This window comes from Triticum aestivum, chromosome 2D (assembly GCF_018294505.1).
Source record: "Triticum aestivum cultivar Chinese Spring chromosome 2D, IWGSC CS RefSeq v2.1, whole genome shotgun sequence".
NCBI lineage: Eukaryota > Viridiplantae > Streptophyta > Magnoliopsida > Poales > Poaceae > Triticum > Triticum aestivum.
In genome coordinates, this window is record NC_057799.1 from 83,734,868 (window position 1) to 83,755,746 (window position 20,879).

The following is a 20,879-nucleotide window of genomic DNA, read 5'->3' on the forward strand; positions in this document are numbered from 1 at the left end:
TGATTGCCTTGATCTTCTCCGGGTTAGCTTCAATGCCTCTGTGAGAAACCAGAAAACCCAAGAGCTTGCCTGCGGGAACACCAAAAACACACTTGGCCGGTGTAAGCATCATCTTGTAGACCCGGAGATTATCAAAGGTCTCTCTTAGATCATCTATCAAGGTCTCCTTCTCTCTGGATTTGACCACAATATCATCCACATAGGCATGAACGTTGCGCCCAATCTGATTATGAAGACAATTTTGCACGCAACGCTGGTAAGTCGCCTGTGCACTCTTGAGCCCAAAAGGCATAGACACATAACAGAAGGCTCCAAAGGGAGTAATGAACGCCGTCTTCTCTTGGTCCTTAACAGCCATTTTGATCTAATGGTAACCAGAGTACGCATCCAAAAAACTCAAATGCTCACAACCCGCCGTGGCATCAATAATTTGATCAATACGAGGGAGGGCAAAAGGATCAGCCGGACAAGCCTTGTTTAAATCCGTATAATCCACGCACATACGCCAGGTGCCGTTCTTCTTGAGTACGAGCACCGGGTTAGTTAACCATTCTGGATGAAAGACTTCCACAATGAACCCGGCCGCCAAGAGCCGAGCTACTTCCTCACCAATGGCCTTCCGCCTCTCCTCATTAAACCGCCGGAGGAATTGCCTGACTGGCTTAAATTTTGGATCAATATTGAGAGTGTGCTCAGCGAGCTCTCTCGGTACACCCAGCATGTCAGAAGGTTTCCATGCAAAGATGTCCCGGTTCTCACAGATGAACTCGATGAGCGTGCCTTCCTATTTAGGATCCAGATTGGCGCTGATGCTGAACTGCTTAGATGAGTCACCTGGAACAAAGTCAACAAGCTTAGTCTCATCGGCCGACTTAAATTTCATTACCGGCTCATGCTCCGTGGTTGGCTTTTTCAGAGACGTCATATCTGCCGGGTCAACATTATCCTTATAAAACTTCAACTCCTCTGTTGCACAAACAGATTCAGCGTAAGCAGCGTCACCTTCCTCGCACTCCAAAGCTACTTTTCGGCTGCCATGAACCGTAATGGTCCCGTTGTGACCCGGCATCTTGAGCTGCAAATATACATAACGCGGCCGTGCCATGAACTTGGCGTAAGCCGGCCGCCCAAATAGAGCATGGTACGGGCTTCTGATCTTGACCACCTCAAAAGTCAGTTTTTCTGCCCTGGAGTTGTACTCATCTCCAAAGGCTACTTCCAGCTCGATCTTACCAACTGGATACGCCGACTTACCAGGCACCACGCCGTGGAAAACAGTATTGGACTGGCTGAGGTTTTTATCGGTTAATCCCATACGACGGAAGGTCTCATAATAGAGGATGTTGATGCTGCTGCCCCCGTCCATGAGCACCTTAGTGAATTTATACCCACCAACTTGAGGAGCCACCACCAAAGCCAGGTGACCCGGATTATCAACCCGGAGAGGGTGATCCTCCCTACTCCATACAATAGGTTGCTCAGACCATCTCAAATAACGTGGAACCGCCGGCTCAATAGCGTTCACAGCCCTTTTATGAAGCTTCTGGTCTCGCTTGCACAAACTGGTAGTAAACACATGATACTGTCCACTGTTGAGCTGCTTTGGATTGGTCTGATATCCCCCCTGCTGCTGCTGATTACCCTGGCCAGGTTGCTGGTTGAACCCCCCTTGATTAACTTGAAAATTCTGAAAATTGGAATTCGAACCGCCGCCCGGGCCATGAAAGCCGCCGCCGCCTGAGCCGCCGCCCTGCCCATTGTTGCCATTGAAAGTGTTGGAATTTTTGAAAGCTTTCATGATTGCACAGTCTTTCCATAGATGAGTGGCTGGCTTCTCCCTAGAACCGTGCCTTGGACAGGGCTCATTCAATAATTGCTCAAGCGTCGGGCCTGATCCGGCGGATCGGGGAGGTGGTCTCCCCTTACGTCGGTGGTTGTTACCTTGCGCATTGGTGTTGGCCACAAATTCCATACTGCCATCAACCTTACGTTTATTACTTAATCCCATACGACGGAAGGTCTCATAAGAGAGGATGTTGATGCTACTGCCTCCGTCCATGAGCACTTTAGTGAATTTATACCCACCAACCTGAGGAGCCACCACCAAGGCCAGGTGACCCGGATTATCAACCCGGGGTGGGTGATCTTCCCTACTCCATACAATAGGCTGCTCAGACCATCGCAAGTAACGTGGAACCGCCGGCTCAACAACGTTCACATCCCTCTTAGGAAGCTTCTGGTCTCGCTTACACAAACTGGTAGTAAATACATGATACTGCCCACTGTTGAGCTGCTTTGGATGGGTCTGGTAACCCCCCTGCTGCTGCTGCTGATTACCCTGGCCAGATTGCTGGTTAAAACCACCTTGATTACCTTGAGAATTCTGAAAATTGGAATTTGAGCCGCCGCCCGGGCCATGAAAACCGCCGCCACCTGAGCCGCCACCCTGCCCATTGTTACCGTTGAACATGTTGGAATTCTTTAAAGCTTTCATGATCGCGCAGTCTTTCCATAGATGAGTGGCCGGCTTCTCCCTAGAGCCATGCCTTGGGCAGGGCTCATTTAACAATTGTTCAAGCGTCGGGCCAGACCCGCCAGACCATGGAGGCTGTCTCCCCTTACGTCGGTGATTGTTACCCTGCGTGTTGGTGTTGGCCACAAACTCCATACCATCATCGGCCTTACGCTTATTACCTCCCTGACTCGCCGGGTTATGCTGAGGGCCCTTGCCGTTGCCATTCTTCTTTCCCTTCCCTGTCTTTTCCTCATCAGACGCGGGATCCTTGGTACTATCAGAGTCGGCGTACTTGACCAGAGCCGCCATCAGCGTACCCATATCGTTGCAATCGCGCTTGAGCCGCCCAAGCTTCATCTTCAGGGGCGCAAAACGACAATTTTGCTCCAACATCAAGACCGCAGAGCCGGCATCCATCTTATCAGACAAATGTATTATCTCTTTGACCCGGCGTACCGAATGGGTTGTAGACTCGCCTTCTTGCTGCTTGCAGTTAGTCAAATCCACAATTGACATAGATTGCCTACATGTATCTTTGAAGTTTTGGATGAACCGAGCTTTTAGCTCTGCCCATGACCCGATGGAATTGGGTGGCAGTCCCTTCAACCAAGTGCGGGCAGTCCCATCCAACATCATGGTGAAGTATTTGGCCATTGCCGCTTTGCTGACCTCCAGCAACTCCATAGCCATCTCGTAGCTCTCAATCCATGCTCCGGGCTGTAAATCAGCCGTATAATTAGGTACCTTCCTAGGTCCTTTGAAATCCTTGGGCAGACGTTCGTTACGGAGAGCCGGCACCAGACAAGGGACACCTCCGGCCCTCGTAGCTATGCCCGCCTCGATAGAAGCCGTCGGGTAAACCGAAGAAGGTTGGTAAGCCGTCATCTGAGCCGCCTGCTCAGCTTCCTGACGCGCTCTGTCTTGATCTACCGCATTAAAGGCTCCATTATGCGCCGGGCCATGGCCAGCTGGCAAGTCACGGCGCCGGACGTTGCTTGAGCCGGTCGCTGAAACCATGTGTCTGCTATAACTTGGGCTCCGGTTTGGGCGAGGAGTTGAATGAATCCTGTCCCGGCTATATGAATATGCCTCCTGTTGTGCCAGAGCCGTCTGAAGAAGTTCTCTGACCCTGCGGGTTTCGACCGCCGTTGGAGAGTCACCCTCGACTGGGAGAGCCGCCAGTCGCGCCGCTGCAGCGATCATGTTTTCCAACAGATTAGAATAATGACCCGGTGGTATTGGCACGTATTGAGGTAGGGCAGTATTCACACGGGGAGGCCCCATCACTTGCGGCTGAACCGGCGTTCCAGCCCCGGGTGCTGTGATTTCTGGCGGGTTACTGGGCCCTGCACCGGGCGTGTTGAAGAGGTTTCGAGGATCATAAACCGGAGGGAGCCGAGATTGAGCCTTCTGATGCCTCCTTCTCATGATCTCATTGGATGCGTTCCGATCCATCATGAGCCGGAAAGACTGCGCCTGAATCAGTTGAGTCTGGGCGTCCAGAGCCGCCCGTTCTGCAGCCATCCTGATTCCTTCCGCTGCCAGATCTTCCTTGGCCCGTGCTATATCCAGCTTTAACTGTGCCACTTCTGCATCATGTTGAGCTTGATCCGCCGGGACGACCGTGGCGGTTAACATGGCCGTCATCTTATCTGTGAGATCCATTAGCACCTGAGCCGGCGAGTGCACAGGGCCTCCTGCCCCAGCGGCGGAGTTTTGAACAGGTTGTGTGCCGGCCATGAAGATTCCAACCCGGCTCGGCCACTCAAAGGGGTCCGGAATACTGTCGCCATCGGAACAACCCCTGAGCCTGCCATCGTGAAGTTGATATAACGAGTCGGTCTCACCTGTGGACGACTCGCCGTCAGAGCGGGTGGCCGTCTCATCGCCAGATCCAGATCCTTCAGAGAGTCCTCCATGGACGCATCCCACGAAAGCACGCTTCAAGGCAGGCAGAGTCCGGGCGGGTCTCGCACGCTGAGCCGTCTCGACGAGGTCGGTGCAGATGTCCGGCTCAGGGCCCGGCTCGCCAATCTTGCCAATGAAAACGTGGATTCCACCGAAGGGGACCCGGTACCCGTACTCGATTGAGCCGGCGTCGGGGCCCCAGCCTGCGTCGTCGATGTAGAGCTTGTCGCGACGACTCTTGGTCATCCAGCCCACAGCGTATCCCTTGAGCCCTTCGAAGCTGCCCTTCAAGAACTCAAATCCACCGTGCGCTGGCCCCACGGTGGGCGCCAACTGTCGTGGAATAGTCACGGTAGATGTCCTCGTGCAAGGACTTAGTCGTGGAGCCATCGCAACTAGGAAGCTTAAAGGGGTTAAATGGGACAAAGGACACGAGGATTATACTGGTTCGGCCCCTTACGGTGAAGGTAAAAGCCTACTCCAGTTGAGGTGGAATTACTTAGGGTTTCGATGACCAGGGAGCTAAACCGCTATGCCTGGCTATCGATCTGATCTTACTTGTCCTGAACCGCCGCTGGGTCGTCCCTTTATATAGAGAGGTTAATGCCAGCGGCTCTCAGAGTCCCGGCAGGCTTATAAACAGTGTCCGGCTCGGACTCTTAACTATTCTTGCCTTACACTACAAGTCATGCCTTAACGGCGGTTTATCACTACGGGCCTTAAGCCGCCTCTAGGCCTTAGGCCCATTACTGAACCGCCATCCTCAAGCTTGATATTGGGCTTCATGTGATGATCGTCAGAACATAACCCGGCCCCTCCTGGGCGGGTGACTCCAGTAGTTATATCCCCAACAGATACCGTAAGGGTACTTTGGGTGTGCCAAACGTCACAACGTAACTGGGTGGCTATAAAGGTACACTACGGGTATCCCCGAAAGTATCTGTTGGGTTGGCACGAATCGAGACTAGGATTTGTCACTCCGTATGATGGAGAGGTATCTCTGGGCCCACTCGGTAAGACATCATCATAATGAGCTCAATGTGACTAAGGGGTTGGTCACGGGATGATGTGTTACGGAACGAGTAAAGAGACTTGCCGTAACGAGATTGAACAAGGTATCGGTATACCGATGATCGAATCTCGGGCAAGTGCTATACCGGTAGACAAAGGGAATCGTATACGGGATTGATTGAATCCTTGACATCGTGGTTCATCCGATGAGATCATCGTGGAAGATGTGGGAGCCAACATGGGTATCCAGATCCCGCTGTTGGTTATTGGCCGAAGAGATGTCTCGGTCATGTCTGCATAGTTCCCGAACCTGTAGGGTCTACACACTTAAGGTTCGGTGACGCTAGAGTTGTAATGGGAATTGTATGTGGTTACCGAAAGTTGTTCGAAGTCCCGGATGAGATCCCGGACGTCACCAGGAGTTCCGGAATGGTCCGGAGGTGATGATTTATATATGGGAAGTCCAGTTTCAGTCACCGGAAAGGTTTCGGGGTTTATCGGTATTGTACCGGGACCACCGAAGGGGTTCCGGGGGTCCACCGGGAGGGTCCACCTGCCCCGAAGGACCTAATGGGCTGTAGTTGGGTGGGAACCAGCCCCTTAGTGGGCTGGTGCGCCCCCCAAGGGCCCAAGGCGCCTAGGGTTGGAAACCCTAGGGGGCCGCTGCCCCCCCGGGGGCGGGCGCCCCCCTAGTTGGAAACCCTAAGGGGGCCGCTGCCCCCCCGAGGGGCCGCCGCCCTCCCTCTAGATGGATCTAGGGGGGCGGCCCCCTCTCCCCTTCCCCCTATAAATAGTGGGGGGGGGGTGGGAGGGCAACCGCACCCTTCTCTTGGCGCAGCCCTCCCCCCTTCCTACACCTTCTCCTCCTCCGTAGCGCTTAGCGAAGCTCTGCCGGAGAACCACGAGCTCCACCGCCACCACACCGTCGTGCTGCCGGAGCTCTCCCTCAACTTCTCCTCCCCCTTGCTGGATCAAGAAGGAGGAGACGTCCCCGGGCTGTACGTGTGTTGAGCGCGGAGGCACCGTCGTTCGGCGCTTAGATGGGAATCAACCGCGATCTGAATCGCTACGAGTACGACTCCTTCATCCGCGTTCTTGTAACGCTTCCGCATCGCGATCTTCAAGGGTATGAAGATGCACCCCCTCTCTCTCGTTGCTAGTCTCTCCATAGATTGATCGTGGTGATGCATAGAAATTTTTTAATTTCTGCAACGATCCCCAACAATGGCAGCTTCAATCCACAATCCTCATGTGGCTTGGAGGCTGTACAACTTCTCCACCTCATCGAGGAGTAACTCCTCCTCGCCGACGTGACACACCGCCGCGTCATGGGGACCTGACTCCATGGCCACGCGAAGATCAGTACTACAACTGAGTGAGCCCTCCTCAACACAACCCTTATCCGCCTCATCCCTGGGAGCCTTCACTTCCTCAAGTGCTCGGGAACCCCTATCTAGTGCGCTCCCAAGGTGGCCGGCACCATCAACGCCATGCTCTCCTGCGCGGTGACCACCTTCCACATCCCCTACCTTGGAATAGGGGCGGACCTAGAATCTCAGCTTTGGGGGTGTAACGGTTCAGAGTTTACACTAAACATCGCCATGATATCAATAAATAGTCTTAAAATAGCATCAATTTGATAGCTATTTATTGTTAAGTACTGACAGACCGATGAAAAAACTGGCTGCCTGGAAGGCATCGCTGCTCTTGCGGTGAGCGGCTTGCTCTCGTTTGTCACGTGGTCACTGCCATGTGTGGCCAGTCGCGCCCGCCGTAGCGCCATGCAGAGGGCGATCTCCTCCACGTCGTGTGGCTCCGCATCGCGCAGCAGGCTCTCCTAGTCTTCGGAGCCTCCATCGGAGACAACGCTGCTGTCGTCGCTCATCATAGATTGAAAACAGATGGGACGAGAAGAGGTGGAGATAGAGAGAAAGAGAGAGAGAGAGAGTGGAGTGGAGTGGAGTGTGTCGACTTTGTACTGGGGTTATGCGATATATGTGGGGTCAGAATGGCCACCGTAAGCAGGGCCGACGTGACAGACGTGTCCGGGCCTTTCCCAAACCCGCCTCAGATTTGAGCAGGCTTTGAGAAGTGTTAGACAGCCCGAACGTCCGTTGTCAGAATGAGGGGTGCGTCTCGGTCTGGGTTTTTTGCCCGGCCAGTGACCTAGACAGAAGCTGTACTAATTTCAGTCGACTGGTAAATTAGTGCGTGTGTGTCTGGGCTGGCCTATCAGCGGGGCCCGTGTGCGTAGGCGGTTTGGGTGGGGTTATCACGTTTTCTTTGCAAAAAAATAGAGACCCGGTTTCGGTGGCGGTGCAATGGGGGTACGTCTTGTTCAGCCGCGTGTCGGTTCGTTTTCGCGTGATGAGGCCAGGGGGGCGAGTTGTTCGGTGAAGGGTGGAGGGAGCGGAGAGGAAATGGTGGGGGCAACTATGGCGAGAAAGCCTGGTCATGGGGGCGGAAAAGCAGCATTCGCCGCCGGCGAGACCGTAGACGTGTGCCACACCTCCCCCCATCTCCACACCTCCCCCATCGTGTGGTTTCTGGTCCAATTAGTGGATCGGCCGGCAGGCTGTTTGTTCGTTTTGATTTCAGCACCATGGTCTGTACTTTTTCCTCAGCTAGGCTTTCAGATCTAGTTTTGCTGTAGAGGTTTTTTCCTTCTGCGGTGAGATCTTATGTAGAACAGTTTTGGGGACGATTGTGTGGGTGTTCTACTCGCAGAGCATTTGCCTGGTGAAATTTGTTAATTTTGAGCAATGTCTGGTGTGCCTTTTCTGGCGAAATTAAGTGAAAACAAAGTCTAAATTCACCAAACTGTATATAGACCATAGACCATAGTTACTGTGGCTGCATCATTTATTGTTCTCACTGGCTGCTAGATATGTCGGTGCACTGCCTGAACTTTCAGCAGAGAAGGGCAAGAACTGGTTTCAGCACTCCATTATGGTGTGCAAGGTTCCTGGTGTGTGTCATGACTGATCTGTCATTCTTTGTTTTCAGTATATTTTGACCCTCTCTTATATCTCTGACTCAAGTCTTTCATTTCCACTTTTTTGTTTAGTTGTCATGTTTTTTAGCAAGTCCCTAGGATTCTCTACACATTGTGTATTCTATTTTCTTGGCATTAGCTTTTTGTTGATTTATTTTTGTGTGCTAGTTCAGTTCTAAGTCTGATGTCTCAACTTGCAGTTTGATTCAGAAAGTTTGCCAATTTTGGCTGACACAATTGTTGTTGCTGTTGATACGGGTCTGGGTAACTTGCTTGCACATAGATTCTAACTTTTGAAGTTTTTTTTCGTATCTGTGAGAAGTTGCTTCCAATTTCTCTTCACTACAAATCGTGCATGGTATGTGCTGCAGATAGTAATAATACTGCAGTTTCTGAGATCAGCTGCCATTGTTCAGTTGGTGAGAAGCAAACTCTTTTTCTATGCCAACGTGCTTATTTCACTCTTTTTTCTCAGTTGGCTTAAGAGATATGAATGACATTTCGTTCTTGTATGCAAAAGATGATGTTTGTTGACAAATAACTCAAACTATTTGCGCCAATCACAAGACCGAAAGGAGACCATGCTACCCAAGTTTCAATGTGGATGTAGTGGCAGATAAAACGTGTTTGTGGAAGGATATTTCAGCTGAACCAGATTTGAGTCAAGCATTGTAAGTTGTAACTCTCAAGGCCAATCCCAGTTCATCCAAATTCCTCACACTATGGTATGGCCGTGTGTTGTCTTGCATGAACATTGCCGTCTCAAGCCAACCATACAGCTCAGCAGGCTCAGAAAATTGATAATCTAAGTGTACATGATCAGACTACCAGTAAAAAGCTGGTTGCTCTCACTCCCCTGCAAAAATAATTTTCGTTATTACCCTCTAATAGCTCGAGTTAGATCAAAACCACTTCATGTTTATTAGTTGCGAGTCAAAGTTCAATCATATATTCCTACGAAGGGGCAGGATCATAATCGGATTGAACGGTGCAGCTCATATTTACTGATCATATTTAGGAGAGCAGTTTGAGTTCTATTACTTTTAGTGCTTTAGTGATCCTGTTGCTTATGCATGCATGGTTCATTTAGGTTATTTATTCAGTTAGAGTTCCTTTTTTTTTCAGTCCCTCGGTTTCCTAGTACCTCAATTTGTTTTCTTAAGTCCGTCGGTTCCTTTTTCGTAAGTCTCTCTGTTCCTAGTACCTCAATTTCTTATTCATGTTTCAGTGTTCACACTCTCTTTCATCAGTACCAGTTTCTCTTTTTTCAATCTTCACTTTTTCTTTCTTCATTGTTTGGTCATTTTTTTCTTAAGTACCTCAGTCCTCAGTCTTTCCGTTGTTCAGTCTTCATCCTCTCTTCAATTTCCTTTCTTCAAACATTAGAAATTTGGAACTTTCCTACTTCTTAGTTATTTAGTCCCTCGCTTTTTAACCTTTCTTTCCGCTTTAATTATTACTCTTCTCATTTTCTTCTTTTTCCTTCAGTTCCTTGGCTCCTCATTACTCTAGTTCACCAGTTTATTATTCATTTGTGTATTATTATTTCGTCAGTTTATTCACTCACCAGTTGTTCTTGAGACCTTTAGTTATCATTAGTCAGTATTCAGTTGTTCACACTGCCTATAACTCCATTGCTTATCTCCCACCACAAACCAGATGAGGTTTGATTTATGTTCTTCAGTTTTTTAGCACATGTTTAAAGTTTTCAGTATGTTTATGCATGATGGGTGTTTTCAGAAATGTTTTTTTAATCATAGCAGGGGTTTGGAATGTTCATTACTTAGGAATGTTCATTACTTAGGAATATTCAGACAAAACAGACCTATACAATTTCTGTCAGCTAAGCCTTGGTCTGAAACCGCAGTTTTCGTTTTCACTTTTCAGTCTGTTTCTTTCTCTTCGATACTAAAACTTCTCATCTTTTTTCGTGGCTCTGAAAGTGTAGCTCACACGGTTGAGTACTTGAGTCTTCTTATTTAGGACTATGTGAACCATGTGTAGAGCCAGTCAGCCAGATAGGCAATGCTCAGTCAATCATTGTTTTCCTAAGGTCATGTCGATTTTTATCGTTGATTATTTTCCATACAGCAGTCAGTGTTGTTTTTTGAAGGGTCACAGTCAGTGTTGTCCTATCTAGTTCTGTATACAGCAGCTGAGAGTAATGTTTGTCAGGTTTAGCTATCCTCTACTTTTCTTTCAGAAATGTTCAGCCATCATAGCAAAATATTTCATATTTCATTTTTTGCTTTTTGTTTTGTGTTCAGAAAAACTTGAAGCCTTATTTTGCTGATTTCTAGTATAGTCCCAGTAGTTGATTTTAGTGTCGATGTGCACCTTATTAGCAATTCCAAACCTATACATTTTTTTTCTCCAGAAATGTCCAGCCACCATAGCAATCTTCATCCGCTGAGCGTTTTTACGTACCAGGTGGGGGAATTTTTCCTAGGAAAACCCTGCCCGTTGGCGGGCGGGGAAAAACCGAGCAGGTGCATGGGTGGGGGTGAGCGGTCCGGCAAGCCTAATTCGATGGAGACCAGCGTTGAAATCAGTTGATTTTTGCAACGGACCACGCTCAAAAACAAATGAACAGATGTGTCATCGCCTCATTGGACAGAAAAATCGACTTAGACTGAAATGAAAATCACTCGACTGATGATTAGACCGTCCCTGTTTTCTCTACTCTTATAAAAGACCGAGTTGGTGATGATGGTGTGCCTGCCATCGTGTAATATAGACCGTCCGATCTATATCTGACGGATCGAAAGCAAACTATGGCAATTTTGTAAAAAGATACCCGCACTTCTCTCCACACTTGCAGATAAGGACTTCCCTCGTTCATCCTTTTCTCTCACAAGATAAACTACTCATACAAATGCATCTTGATGTTCCGTGCAACGCACGGACATCTTGCTAGTATTCATATATTGTTCACAAGATACACACCAAATAATGCACCTGGTAAGAAAACTAAAGCTACGTTTTGTTGCATTTCAAGTAATAGCAAATAACACAGGCCTTATTACATTCATAGTAAAATTTCACAAAGATAATGATCAAGCCAAGGTGCAGCAGATTGGGAGTGTCCTGATACATCTTTTGTTTGCACGGGGTAGCTGGCGCTTCTGTCGGTGGATGATTTCATGAACAGGCATGTACCACATCCTCATGTCTACAGCTCAATAGGATTGACAAACAGTCGCTTAATCGTCCCCTCAAGACGGCTGCTGAACGTAAAAGCATCTGTCTTGTCATCATACATGAAGGGCATGCTGATCGTTATATTTGCGACTCGCTGCACCGCCGGAAGCAGCTCAGGGAGCTCAAAGCGTGCTTGATTCGTAGTCTTCCATGCATCTTCAATCAGAGACCCTATCTTGGCAATGGCAACCTCACTCGCCACGCCGTACTCACTGATGTAGCATTCCACGGAGCTGGCCACATCATTTTTGTTCTTTCCACGCTGTGAACAAACAAATGCTTAATCAGGGGTGTCGTTGTGATCAAAGGATAAATAATATAGGTGATAATCTTGGACATGTAATTTGTACCTTAAAGGAAGCAAGATCATTCATGAAACGTGTCACCTCTGCACAAGCCCTGACAGCATCGGTGCAACCGAGGGCCCATTCCAGTGCCTCCTTGGTTGCAGTATCGCCCATACCAACTAGCAACCCAACACATACCCATGGTCCGCCTGAGCACACACTAGATACCTTCACTTGATCATTAAATCTTGGCTTGTGATTTTGATGAAACCATTCGGCTTCTTGGAGATAGTTGTTTGATAATATTTGAAACTACAAGAGTGGGAAAAGGAAAACACATTAGTACTTCTGATGAAAGATTTGGATAGTGCAGTTAAAAAAAGATTTGGATAGTGGTGTCGTGGATAACGGAAAATAAATATAGAAAGTAAGCAAAATAGTCGTCTTTTGGTTTGAGATGAGAATGATGTACCGCTTTTGTGCTAAAAGCGACACGGTACTTCTCATCCGGTTTCAATTCGTCCTCAAACTCCTTGAAGGTGCTCATGAGCTTGAGGTAGAACTTCTGCAAGTACTCTGGTAGAAGAGAAGTAGCACTCTCCTCCCATCTGCATACAGACTAATGGTTAGCTACACCATTGAATGCAATTTTGAGAATCATGTTTTATTCTCAAATTAAGAAGATGCAAGCAGCATCATGCCAACTCCAACCTTTGTATAGCTTCATTGAGCTGTTTACACTCAACCAAAGTAGCACGGACATCGTAAGTGTCATCTGTCATTATTATTATTGCGATTATCTTAGCGAGAATCATCCTTGCATGTGTATACTCTTTCTCGTAGTATGCCGTATACGCCCAGAAGTAGCACTCAACCACACGATCCCGCGAGTAGTTTAGCCCCACTTCTCTGTAAAGATTTTTCCACCATCTGAAAGTGAGCTTTTGTTAGTGTTCTATAAAAACATTATTGCAGCTAGGCTCATTTTATGGAAAAAGCAAAAGCTATGTTACCTAGAGAGGGCCTTGAGCTCCTTCAAGTGGAGACGTTGCAGAAGGTTAAAGTCCAGTTTGGCAAACTCCAGAATGGAGGAGTTGTGCATTGGCTCTTGTTTGTACTCTGACATATAATGCAGCGCCTCGACTCTCTTCAAGGTCCTTGGCAGTGGTAAGTGAAGGGCGCGCCTGACTTGCTCTGCCAATGGGTACTCAAGCTTACCTTCCATCGATTCGAGGTGCCGCCTCGCAAACGAGATGCTTTCTTCAAGTTCTGTCTCCCCATGGATAAAAAGGTATGCTGCATTGTATAGACTTAATAGCCCCCTTGGGTCGTTAGTTACGTTAACATGGAAGGCCCCATCTTCGTCTTTGAACTTGCTGAATACATCTGCAAGAAGAGATACATGATACATCTTATGAGCATATATATGGCTAGCATTGGTGATTCTCTCTTCTTCATTGCCTGCATATATGTTGCTTTTAATTACGTGACTCGATGTGAATTGTAAACTTGTAATGTTTCTGTATTAGTAATTGCATCAAGCAAAAAACTCCCAAGTTTAACAACAACTACTTACATACGACAAGATTTTTTTTACAGACAATACAATATTTCAGGAGCTTTTGTTATTATTATATACCTGGAGAAACCCAAAAGCCTTGCTGCCTCAGTATGCGGAACCGAAGGGCGACATCATGAAGGCTAGAGCTATTGAATTCACCAGCATGAGTGCTTCTTAATGTGGAGTCAATTTGTTCATGAAAATGTTGATCTACGCTCAGGTGTTGGAGTGTGTCTACAAGGTACAGTTGCTCAACTATGGCACTGCACGAAAATAACCCAATTATTTTCTCCTTTAGTTGATTGGACCTCTCTGTCATCCTTTCCTCTGACATCTACATGGCATTACCAAAATATATGTTATGCAGTATTAACTGAAACCATGTCCATGGTGAAATTTATTTAATCATGTGACAAGGGAAGAAAATAATAGCGTTCGAAGGAAAGATTGTTCTTGGTTAAAGTTGCAGCCACCAGTTGTTACTATTGTTTTTACATAATCGTTTTTCTATTCTGCAAACAGGAAAACAGACTGACCCATTTTAAAATATAAATAGAAACTGCAAAGGGAAACAATAAGAAACATGAGATGATAGTTTCAAGTTACTTGTAACATCAAAATCTGCACAAGAGGTGTCATTAAAGACTATTCGTGCTGAATATGTATTTTTTTCATACATTCCAAATGTGATTGAATGTAATCTTGAAGTTTTATCGGGTTATCGAATGTCATGGGTCATCTTGTTTCCTATTCATTGGAAGCTACATAAATCATCCCTATATTAAGATGAAGTAAGAAAGCATCAGTCCTGTTATTTTCTTTCTATGAAAGATTGTAGCTCGCTCTTTCAACCCTTGGCACCCTCTGGGAACTGTTAGAGTTTTAGCATCGACCGCATTTCCTTTTCATCGTATTACGGTTGACTCCCCTACAGAGTGTACACGTAGAGGGTAATTCCCAAATGATTTTACTATTTATATATAAGATCACTTAATAATAGTCCTGTGTTTTTTCAAGTGTTTGGAAACAGCATTAAGATGAAGATGCCAATCAAGCGTGGCTAGTTGTATGAAGATGGTATTATACTAATATCAATTTTTGTGTGCAGCTAGGCGAGCCAATAAACAGAATCCAGGCATATCTCAACCAATGTTCAAGAAAGCAGTAAGCGTAAGCGGAGCGGAAGGCCACAACTTAGAGCAATGGCAGCTTAAGCGCTGCTTAACCGGGATTAAGCTTTTTTTAAATTGGCCAGAATTTGGCTGTTTTTTTTATAATATGCACAAGAAGACAGGAAATATAGCACATATGTAACTGAAAATCTGAAAGAGCACATAAGGTTGAGGTTCAGTGGTTCGCACACCACAACAAACAGCCAGATAACACATAAGGATAAGGTTCAGTGGTTCACACAGCAAGCATAAATGCATAATATTGTCTTAGAACGAGGCAATGAGCATATATAAGATAAATGGCAGCAGCGGCAGCAGCACTCAAGTAGCAACAGCAGGATCAGTCTTCATCCACATAAGTGGGCTATTTTAGCTCCCGCCTGACTTTTGGGCCGCCTTCTTCGCTTTTCTATCGCTTAAGCGCGCGCAGCGGCCCCTCAGCCAGCGCTTAGCGCTTAACCGGCTGTTAAATCACGCTTTTTTACGCTCAACGCTGTTATTACTGCTCCCAGATGCTGTTATTACTGCTGTAACAAGATGAAGCATGCCTGTAACGGATTGTAGTTGATGAAGAAGTCGCCCCACACCGTGGGATGGAACACAGGCGCCACCTCTGAAACGGCGGCGGTGGCGGTGGCGGTGGTGATAGCATCATGGGACGCCATGTGAAAATGTGTTGCCTGGTAACTGGTGTAGTGGTGTGGCTTTGAGAAAACCTGGAACGGCCGACGGCCTTATATATACACAGCATGGCTGCGCGGGAGCACTCATCCAGGAAAGTGCGTCTTTGAACAGGGAAGGGCACCATTTAATGTTTTCTGCGCAAAGAATAGTCAGGTAAAACGACACCTCTGACCCAACTTAATTCGCGCCTCCATTGGGAGAACGAGCTGAATTGTCAATCACGCAAAGACCCACGCGCAGCCGTCTACTTTCAGAGTAGTCTTGTTAATTTTTATGCAAAATAAATGAAAAGGTGGTAGAATATATTTTTCAAGTTCCGTAAAACGGGTGTTCAAAACTGTAGCATGAAGGGCATCTTCAACATGGACCCTCAAACACAAATGTGAGGACCGAGCTGTCCGGACACACTTTGCTATTCAACACGGGCATGTATTTGTTTAGGATGCGTCCGCTTGTCTATTTTCCCTCGAACCGGAAGCAAACCTGCTGGAGCTTCATGGGAGTCTGAACATCCATATGACGAACTAAAAGCCATCACGTATCTTTCTCTTCTCTCCGTCTGAACGACGGAAGGCCGCAGCTGACAGAAGGAAGGTAATTAGCATGCAAGCATGTTACTAATCACATGCTTCATGTGGTGGAAGTCACTACCACTAATCAGCGTGATTCATCTTTGGCGGTAGCCCCAACGTTTACTTGACTGTTGGCAACCAGTGAAGCTTGGCGAAATCTACTAAACTTGCTAGCGTTTGGCGGAAGCTAGCTCTATGTGGTATAGTAGTACACATTAGAGTTTGCTTGCATGACCTGTGTTAGTGCTAGAAATCCTAGCAGTAGTAGTCCGGCAAGGAGTACCTTTAGCGTGTCTGAGTTAGCTTTACATGCTTTTGCGTTTGATGAATGGCTATTTTTTTTTATGTTAACAAAGACGAACATTTAAGGTATATCATTGGATAACGGACTTCTATATCCATGTCCGTGGACTCGTCCGAACCAGTCCATAGACAAATATTGTGATCGCTTTGAGGATCGACTCTAACCATCCACGACTTTATTCGACAATTTCTGCCTAACGTGTACTGCATTAGACATAATTCCAACATGTTAGGATCCTCTGCAGTATTGTACTGTGCTGTACAGTGGACTTGGCCCCACATGTCATCCGCACTACAACACTGTACAGTACTGCAGAGGATCCTAACCCAATTCCAACAAACACAACCTGGCTGAATATACCCTTGGGCATCTCGAATCCATCATGCGCTCGTACGGTCGTACCTCCGTGTAACTTGCACTTGAAATGTTACCATGATCTCCGATGTTACTTCAGAGTTGCAGGTGTAATCACTTCTTTCCTCATCACGACCACTCCCATAAAAAGTTTAGTGATCTAGAATGTCTTACATATTATTTTACTGAGGGAGTAAGTTTTTACCCAGTCTTGTTTACGTCTGCAATTTTTTGGAGAACAACACCATCACATATTGTAGGGTTCATGTATGTTTGTGTGAGAGCGTGTGTGCTATCCGAAGGTAAATACATAAATTGCCATGTCGATAACTATAACTTGGATGACGTATAATTATGCCAACGTTATGATTTCATTTGCAGTATGACAAACTATATCAGCGCCATGGTGGCAATTATAACTTGAATTGACGTGTAACTACAGAGCACTTTGATGGTAACTATAACTCGGACAACTGGAAAACTACAAGACTGACATGATGGCATTTTAGCATTGACATATGGGTAACTATTTCAACGCCCAGGGTGATGGTGCCATGAGCGAAGGCTATTCCGCCGGCTGTCAAAGTCCCGATAAACTTCCGCCGGCTGCGGCTGACAGCTATAGCTGAAGTTGACCGACCTGATCGATAATAATGAAGTAAGAACAGAAACCTTCTCTGGCTGCGTACGAACTGGCTCCTCTAACAATGTCAACTACTTGTACATAGAGCCATGGCTTAGCTTGTCATTAATACTACGATATAGCAGCCGCGCGCGCTGTGTTCCGGTCAGCGTATCGGCGAAAACACCTTACGCCGCAAATTATGAAGGCGCACTCTGGCTGCGAAGACGCCGCCCACATGGAGGACCTTCCTCCCCTTGAAGATAGCGTGCATGCTGGACTTGGGCTCCACCGTGCTCGATCATTCTGGTTCACGCCATGTCGGGCCCATTGATTTTCCTTTCTTTGTTTTTGGTTTCAGAATGTTCATTACTCCCTTCGTTTCATAATGTAAGACGTTTTTTGACACTAATGTAGTGTCAAAAAAGTCTTACATTATGGGACAGAGGGAATACTTAAGAATATTCAGACAAAACAGACCTATACAATTACTGTTAGCTAGGCCTTAGTCTGAAACTGCAGTTTTGTTTTTCACCTTTGCAGTCTGTGTCTTTCTCTTTGATATTAAAACTGCTCATCTTTTTTGTGGCTCTGAAACTGTAGCTCACATCGTTGAGTCTTCTTATTTTTTATTTTTCCTGTAGGACTATGTGAACTGTGTGTAGAGCCAGATAGGCAATGCTCAGTCAATCATTGTTTCCCTAAGGTCATGTCGATTTTTATTGTTTATTATTTTCCAAGCAGCAGTCACTGTTATTTCTTTTTTGAAGGGTCACAATCAGTGTTGTCCTATCTTTTTTTAAATAAAACATCCTCTTTATTTATTAGTAATAATGGTTACATCGTCTATAAATTTTTTTACAATATCGTTCATAGGTTTCTCAAAATAACCCTTTGTCTCAAGAAATTTAGCTACTCTAGCAATTTCATGAGCTACTTTATTTGCCTCCCTATTACAATGTTCAAATTTAACTAACGGAAAATCACAAGCCATAAAATAACAATCATCAAACACAGCTGCCGCCGCTCCCGCTGGATGTCCTCCATTCTTCATTGTGTCAATTACTTCCATATTGTCGGAGTTAACAAGTCGGTTGCTTCCCACCTTTTGTGCAAGTAATATGCCAAAACGTAGTGCCATGGCTTCCCTTGTTAAAACATCTGCACACAATCCATCTTCCAATTCCCTCCAACAATAAATCTTCCTTTGTCATCTCTAAGTACAGCTCCCGCTGTGCCTCTAAGCATGTCTTGATCGAAAGAAGTATCGACATTTAATTTCACAAAACCTAGAGGGGGTCTCGTCCATCCCTCTATTCTATTTGTTGCCCTGGAGGATTGGGCAATAACATAGTTTGTCGTTATACCACGGGGTCCCATCGAAATTTGGTATGCATCTTGGGTCTTCCCCTGATGGACTAGCGAACGTCTTTCCCATCACAAATACCAGGCTGTTATAGCGACCAGTTCGCGAACATTTTGTATGCCCACTGTAGATAGCTCGTGTTCTGGCATCAGAAGTAGAAATTCAAGTACTGCCTCTCCCACACGATCGACCGCACAGGCTTTTCTAATGGCTTCGTGCAATCCCAGCTTCTCCCACACCTCTTTTTCCTTTTGATACATAAATAACAAGTGTTTAGTATCTTCAGGTCCGCTTAAACATGATGGGCAGGTGGACGAAACTTTCATATGTCTATTAGCAAGTGTAACACAACACGGGAGGGTTCTGTGTAAGGTACACCAAATAGAAATCTTCACTTTTGCTGGACAAGATAATTTCCAAATCTTGCTCCAAATAGTATTGACATTTATTCCTCCCATGCCATTTGAGTGTTGCAATTTCCTCCCTTGTTGCTTTTTTCCATTCCTCCAGATAAGCAGAACGAACCGTGAATAGTCTATTCTTTGTAAAATTCCAAGCTATGAAATCCGATATGTTATACATGGGGAGGGGGGTCGCAAGCACCCTCTGGACATCAATTGGCCACAACGTTTGTCTTACCAAATCTTCATCCCAACAATTGTTGATTGGATCTATAAGATCAGCAACTTTTGTTAGAAGCTGCCCTCTTCTAGGAGCGATAATTTTCCTATTGGCCCCATTCGGGATCCATGCATCTCTTCAGAAATTAATATTTTGTCCTATCTAGTTTTGTATACGGCAGCTCAAAGTAATGTTTGCCAGGTTTGGCTGTCCTCTACTTTTCTTTCAGAAATGTTCAGCCATCATAGCAAAATATTTCATTTTTTGCTTTTTCTTTTGTGTTCGGACAAACTTGAAGCCTTATTTTGTTGATTTCTAGTATGGTCCCAGTAGTTGATTCTAGTGTCAATGTGCACCTTGCTAGCAATTCTGAACCTACACATTTTTCTCTCCAGAAATGTCCAGCCACCATAGCAATTTTCATCTGCTGAGCATTTTTACGTACGGGGTGGCGGGATTTTTCCCAGGAAAACCCGGACCGTTAGCCTGGGGTGGGCGGGAAAAACCAAGCAGGTGCATGGGTGGAGGTGAGCGGCCCACCAAGCCAAATCCGACTGAGACCAGTGTTGAAATCAGTTGATTTTTTGCAACGGACCACGCTAAAAATAATGTACAGATGTGTCATCGCCTCATTGGACAGAAAAATCGACTTGGACTGAAATGGAAATCAGTCAACTGATGATTAGACAGCCCCTTTATATTTAATTCATAGTGTTGTTCACAAAATACACACCAAATAATGCACAGTAAGCCTGATAAGAAAACTAAAGCTACGTTTTGTCACATTTCAAACTATGGCAAATAATGCAAGCCTTATTGTAGTCATAGTAAATTGTTCATGAAAGATAATGATCAAGCCAAGGTGCAGCAGATATGAAGTGTCATGATACATCTTTCATTAGCACGGGGTAGCTGGTGCTTCTGTCGGTGGATGATTTCATGAACCACATCCTCATGTCTAGAGCTCAATAGAATTGACGAACAGTCGCTTAATTGTCCCCTCAAGACGGCTACTGAACGTAAAAGCATCTGTCTTGTCATCTTACATGAAAGGTATGTTGATCGTTATATTTGCGACCCGCTGCACCGCCGGAAGCAGCAGCTCAGGGAGCTCAAAGCGTGCTTGGTTCGTAGTCTTCCATGCATCTTCGATCAGAGACCCTGTCTTGGCAATGGCATCCTCACTTGCCACGCCGTGCTCACTGATGTAACATTCCACGGAGCTTGCCACATCATTTTTGTTCTTTCCATGCTGTGAACAACAAACAAATGCATGCTTAATCAGGGGTGTCATCGTGATCAAAGGATAAACAATGGAGAGGTGGTAATCTTGGAGATGTGTTTTGTACCTTAAATGAAGCAAGATCATTCATGGAGCGCGTCACCTCTGCACAAGCCCTGACCGCATCAGTGCAACCAAGGGCCCATTCCAGTGCCGCCTTGGTTGCGGTATCACCCATACCAACTAGCAACCCAACACACATACCCATGGCCCACCTGAGCACACACTAGATACCTTCACTTGATCATTGAATCTTGGCTTGTGATTTTGATGAAACCATTTGGCTTCTTGGAGATAGTTGTTTGACAATATTTGAAATTATAAGAGTGAGAAAAGGAAAACATATTAGTGATTTGGATAGTGCAGTTAAAAAAAGATTTGGATAGCGGTGTCGTGGATATGATTGTAGACAATTAATCTTTGA

At 46.1% G+C, this 20,879-nt stretch overlaps 2 protein-coding genes across 2 annotated transcripts; both read right to left on the minus strand.

Annotated features, from left to right (window-relative positions):
• Nucleotides 1-11,416: 11,416 nt before the first annotated feature.
• Nucleotides 11,417-15,315, minus strand: LOC123048855 (tau-cadinol synthase). Its single transcript, XM_044471878.1, has 7 exons — nt 15,238-15,315; nt 13,557-13,812; nt 12,931-13,303; nt 12,629-12,847; nt 12,390-12,525; nt 11,981-12,229; nt 11,417-11,892 (listed from the first exon to the last, which is right to left on the minus strand). The coding sequence occupies exons 1-7, from the start codon at nt 15,313-15,315 to the stop codon at nt 11,602-11,604; spliced, it is 1,602 nt and encodes a 533-aa protein (XP_044327813.1). The 3' UTR covers nt 11,417-11,601.
• A 4,900-nt stretch (nt 15,316-20,215) lies between these two features.
• Nucleotides 20,216-20,663, minus strand: LOC123048856 (tau-cadinol synthase-like). The gene is made up of 2 exons (XM_044471879.1): nt 20,523-20,663; nt 20,216-20,425 (listed from the first exon to the last, which is right to left on the minus strand). The coding sequence occupies exons 1-2, from the start codon at nt 20,661-20,663 to the stop codon at nt 20,216-20,218; spliced, it is 351 nt and encodes a 116-aa protein (XP_044327814.1).
• Between the last annotated feature and the right edge of the window lie 216 nt (nt 20,664-20,879).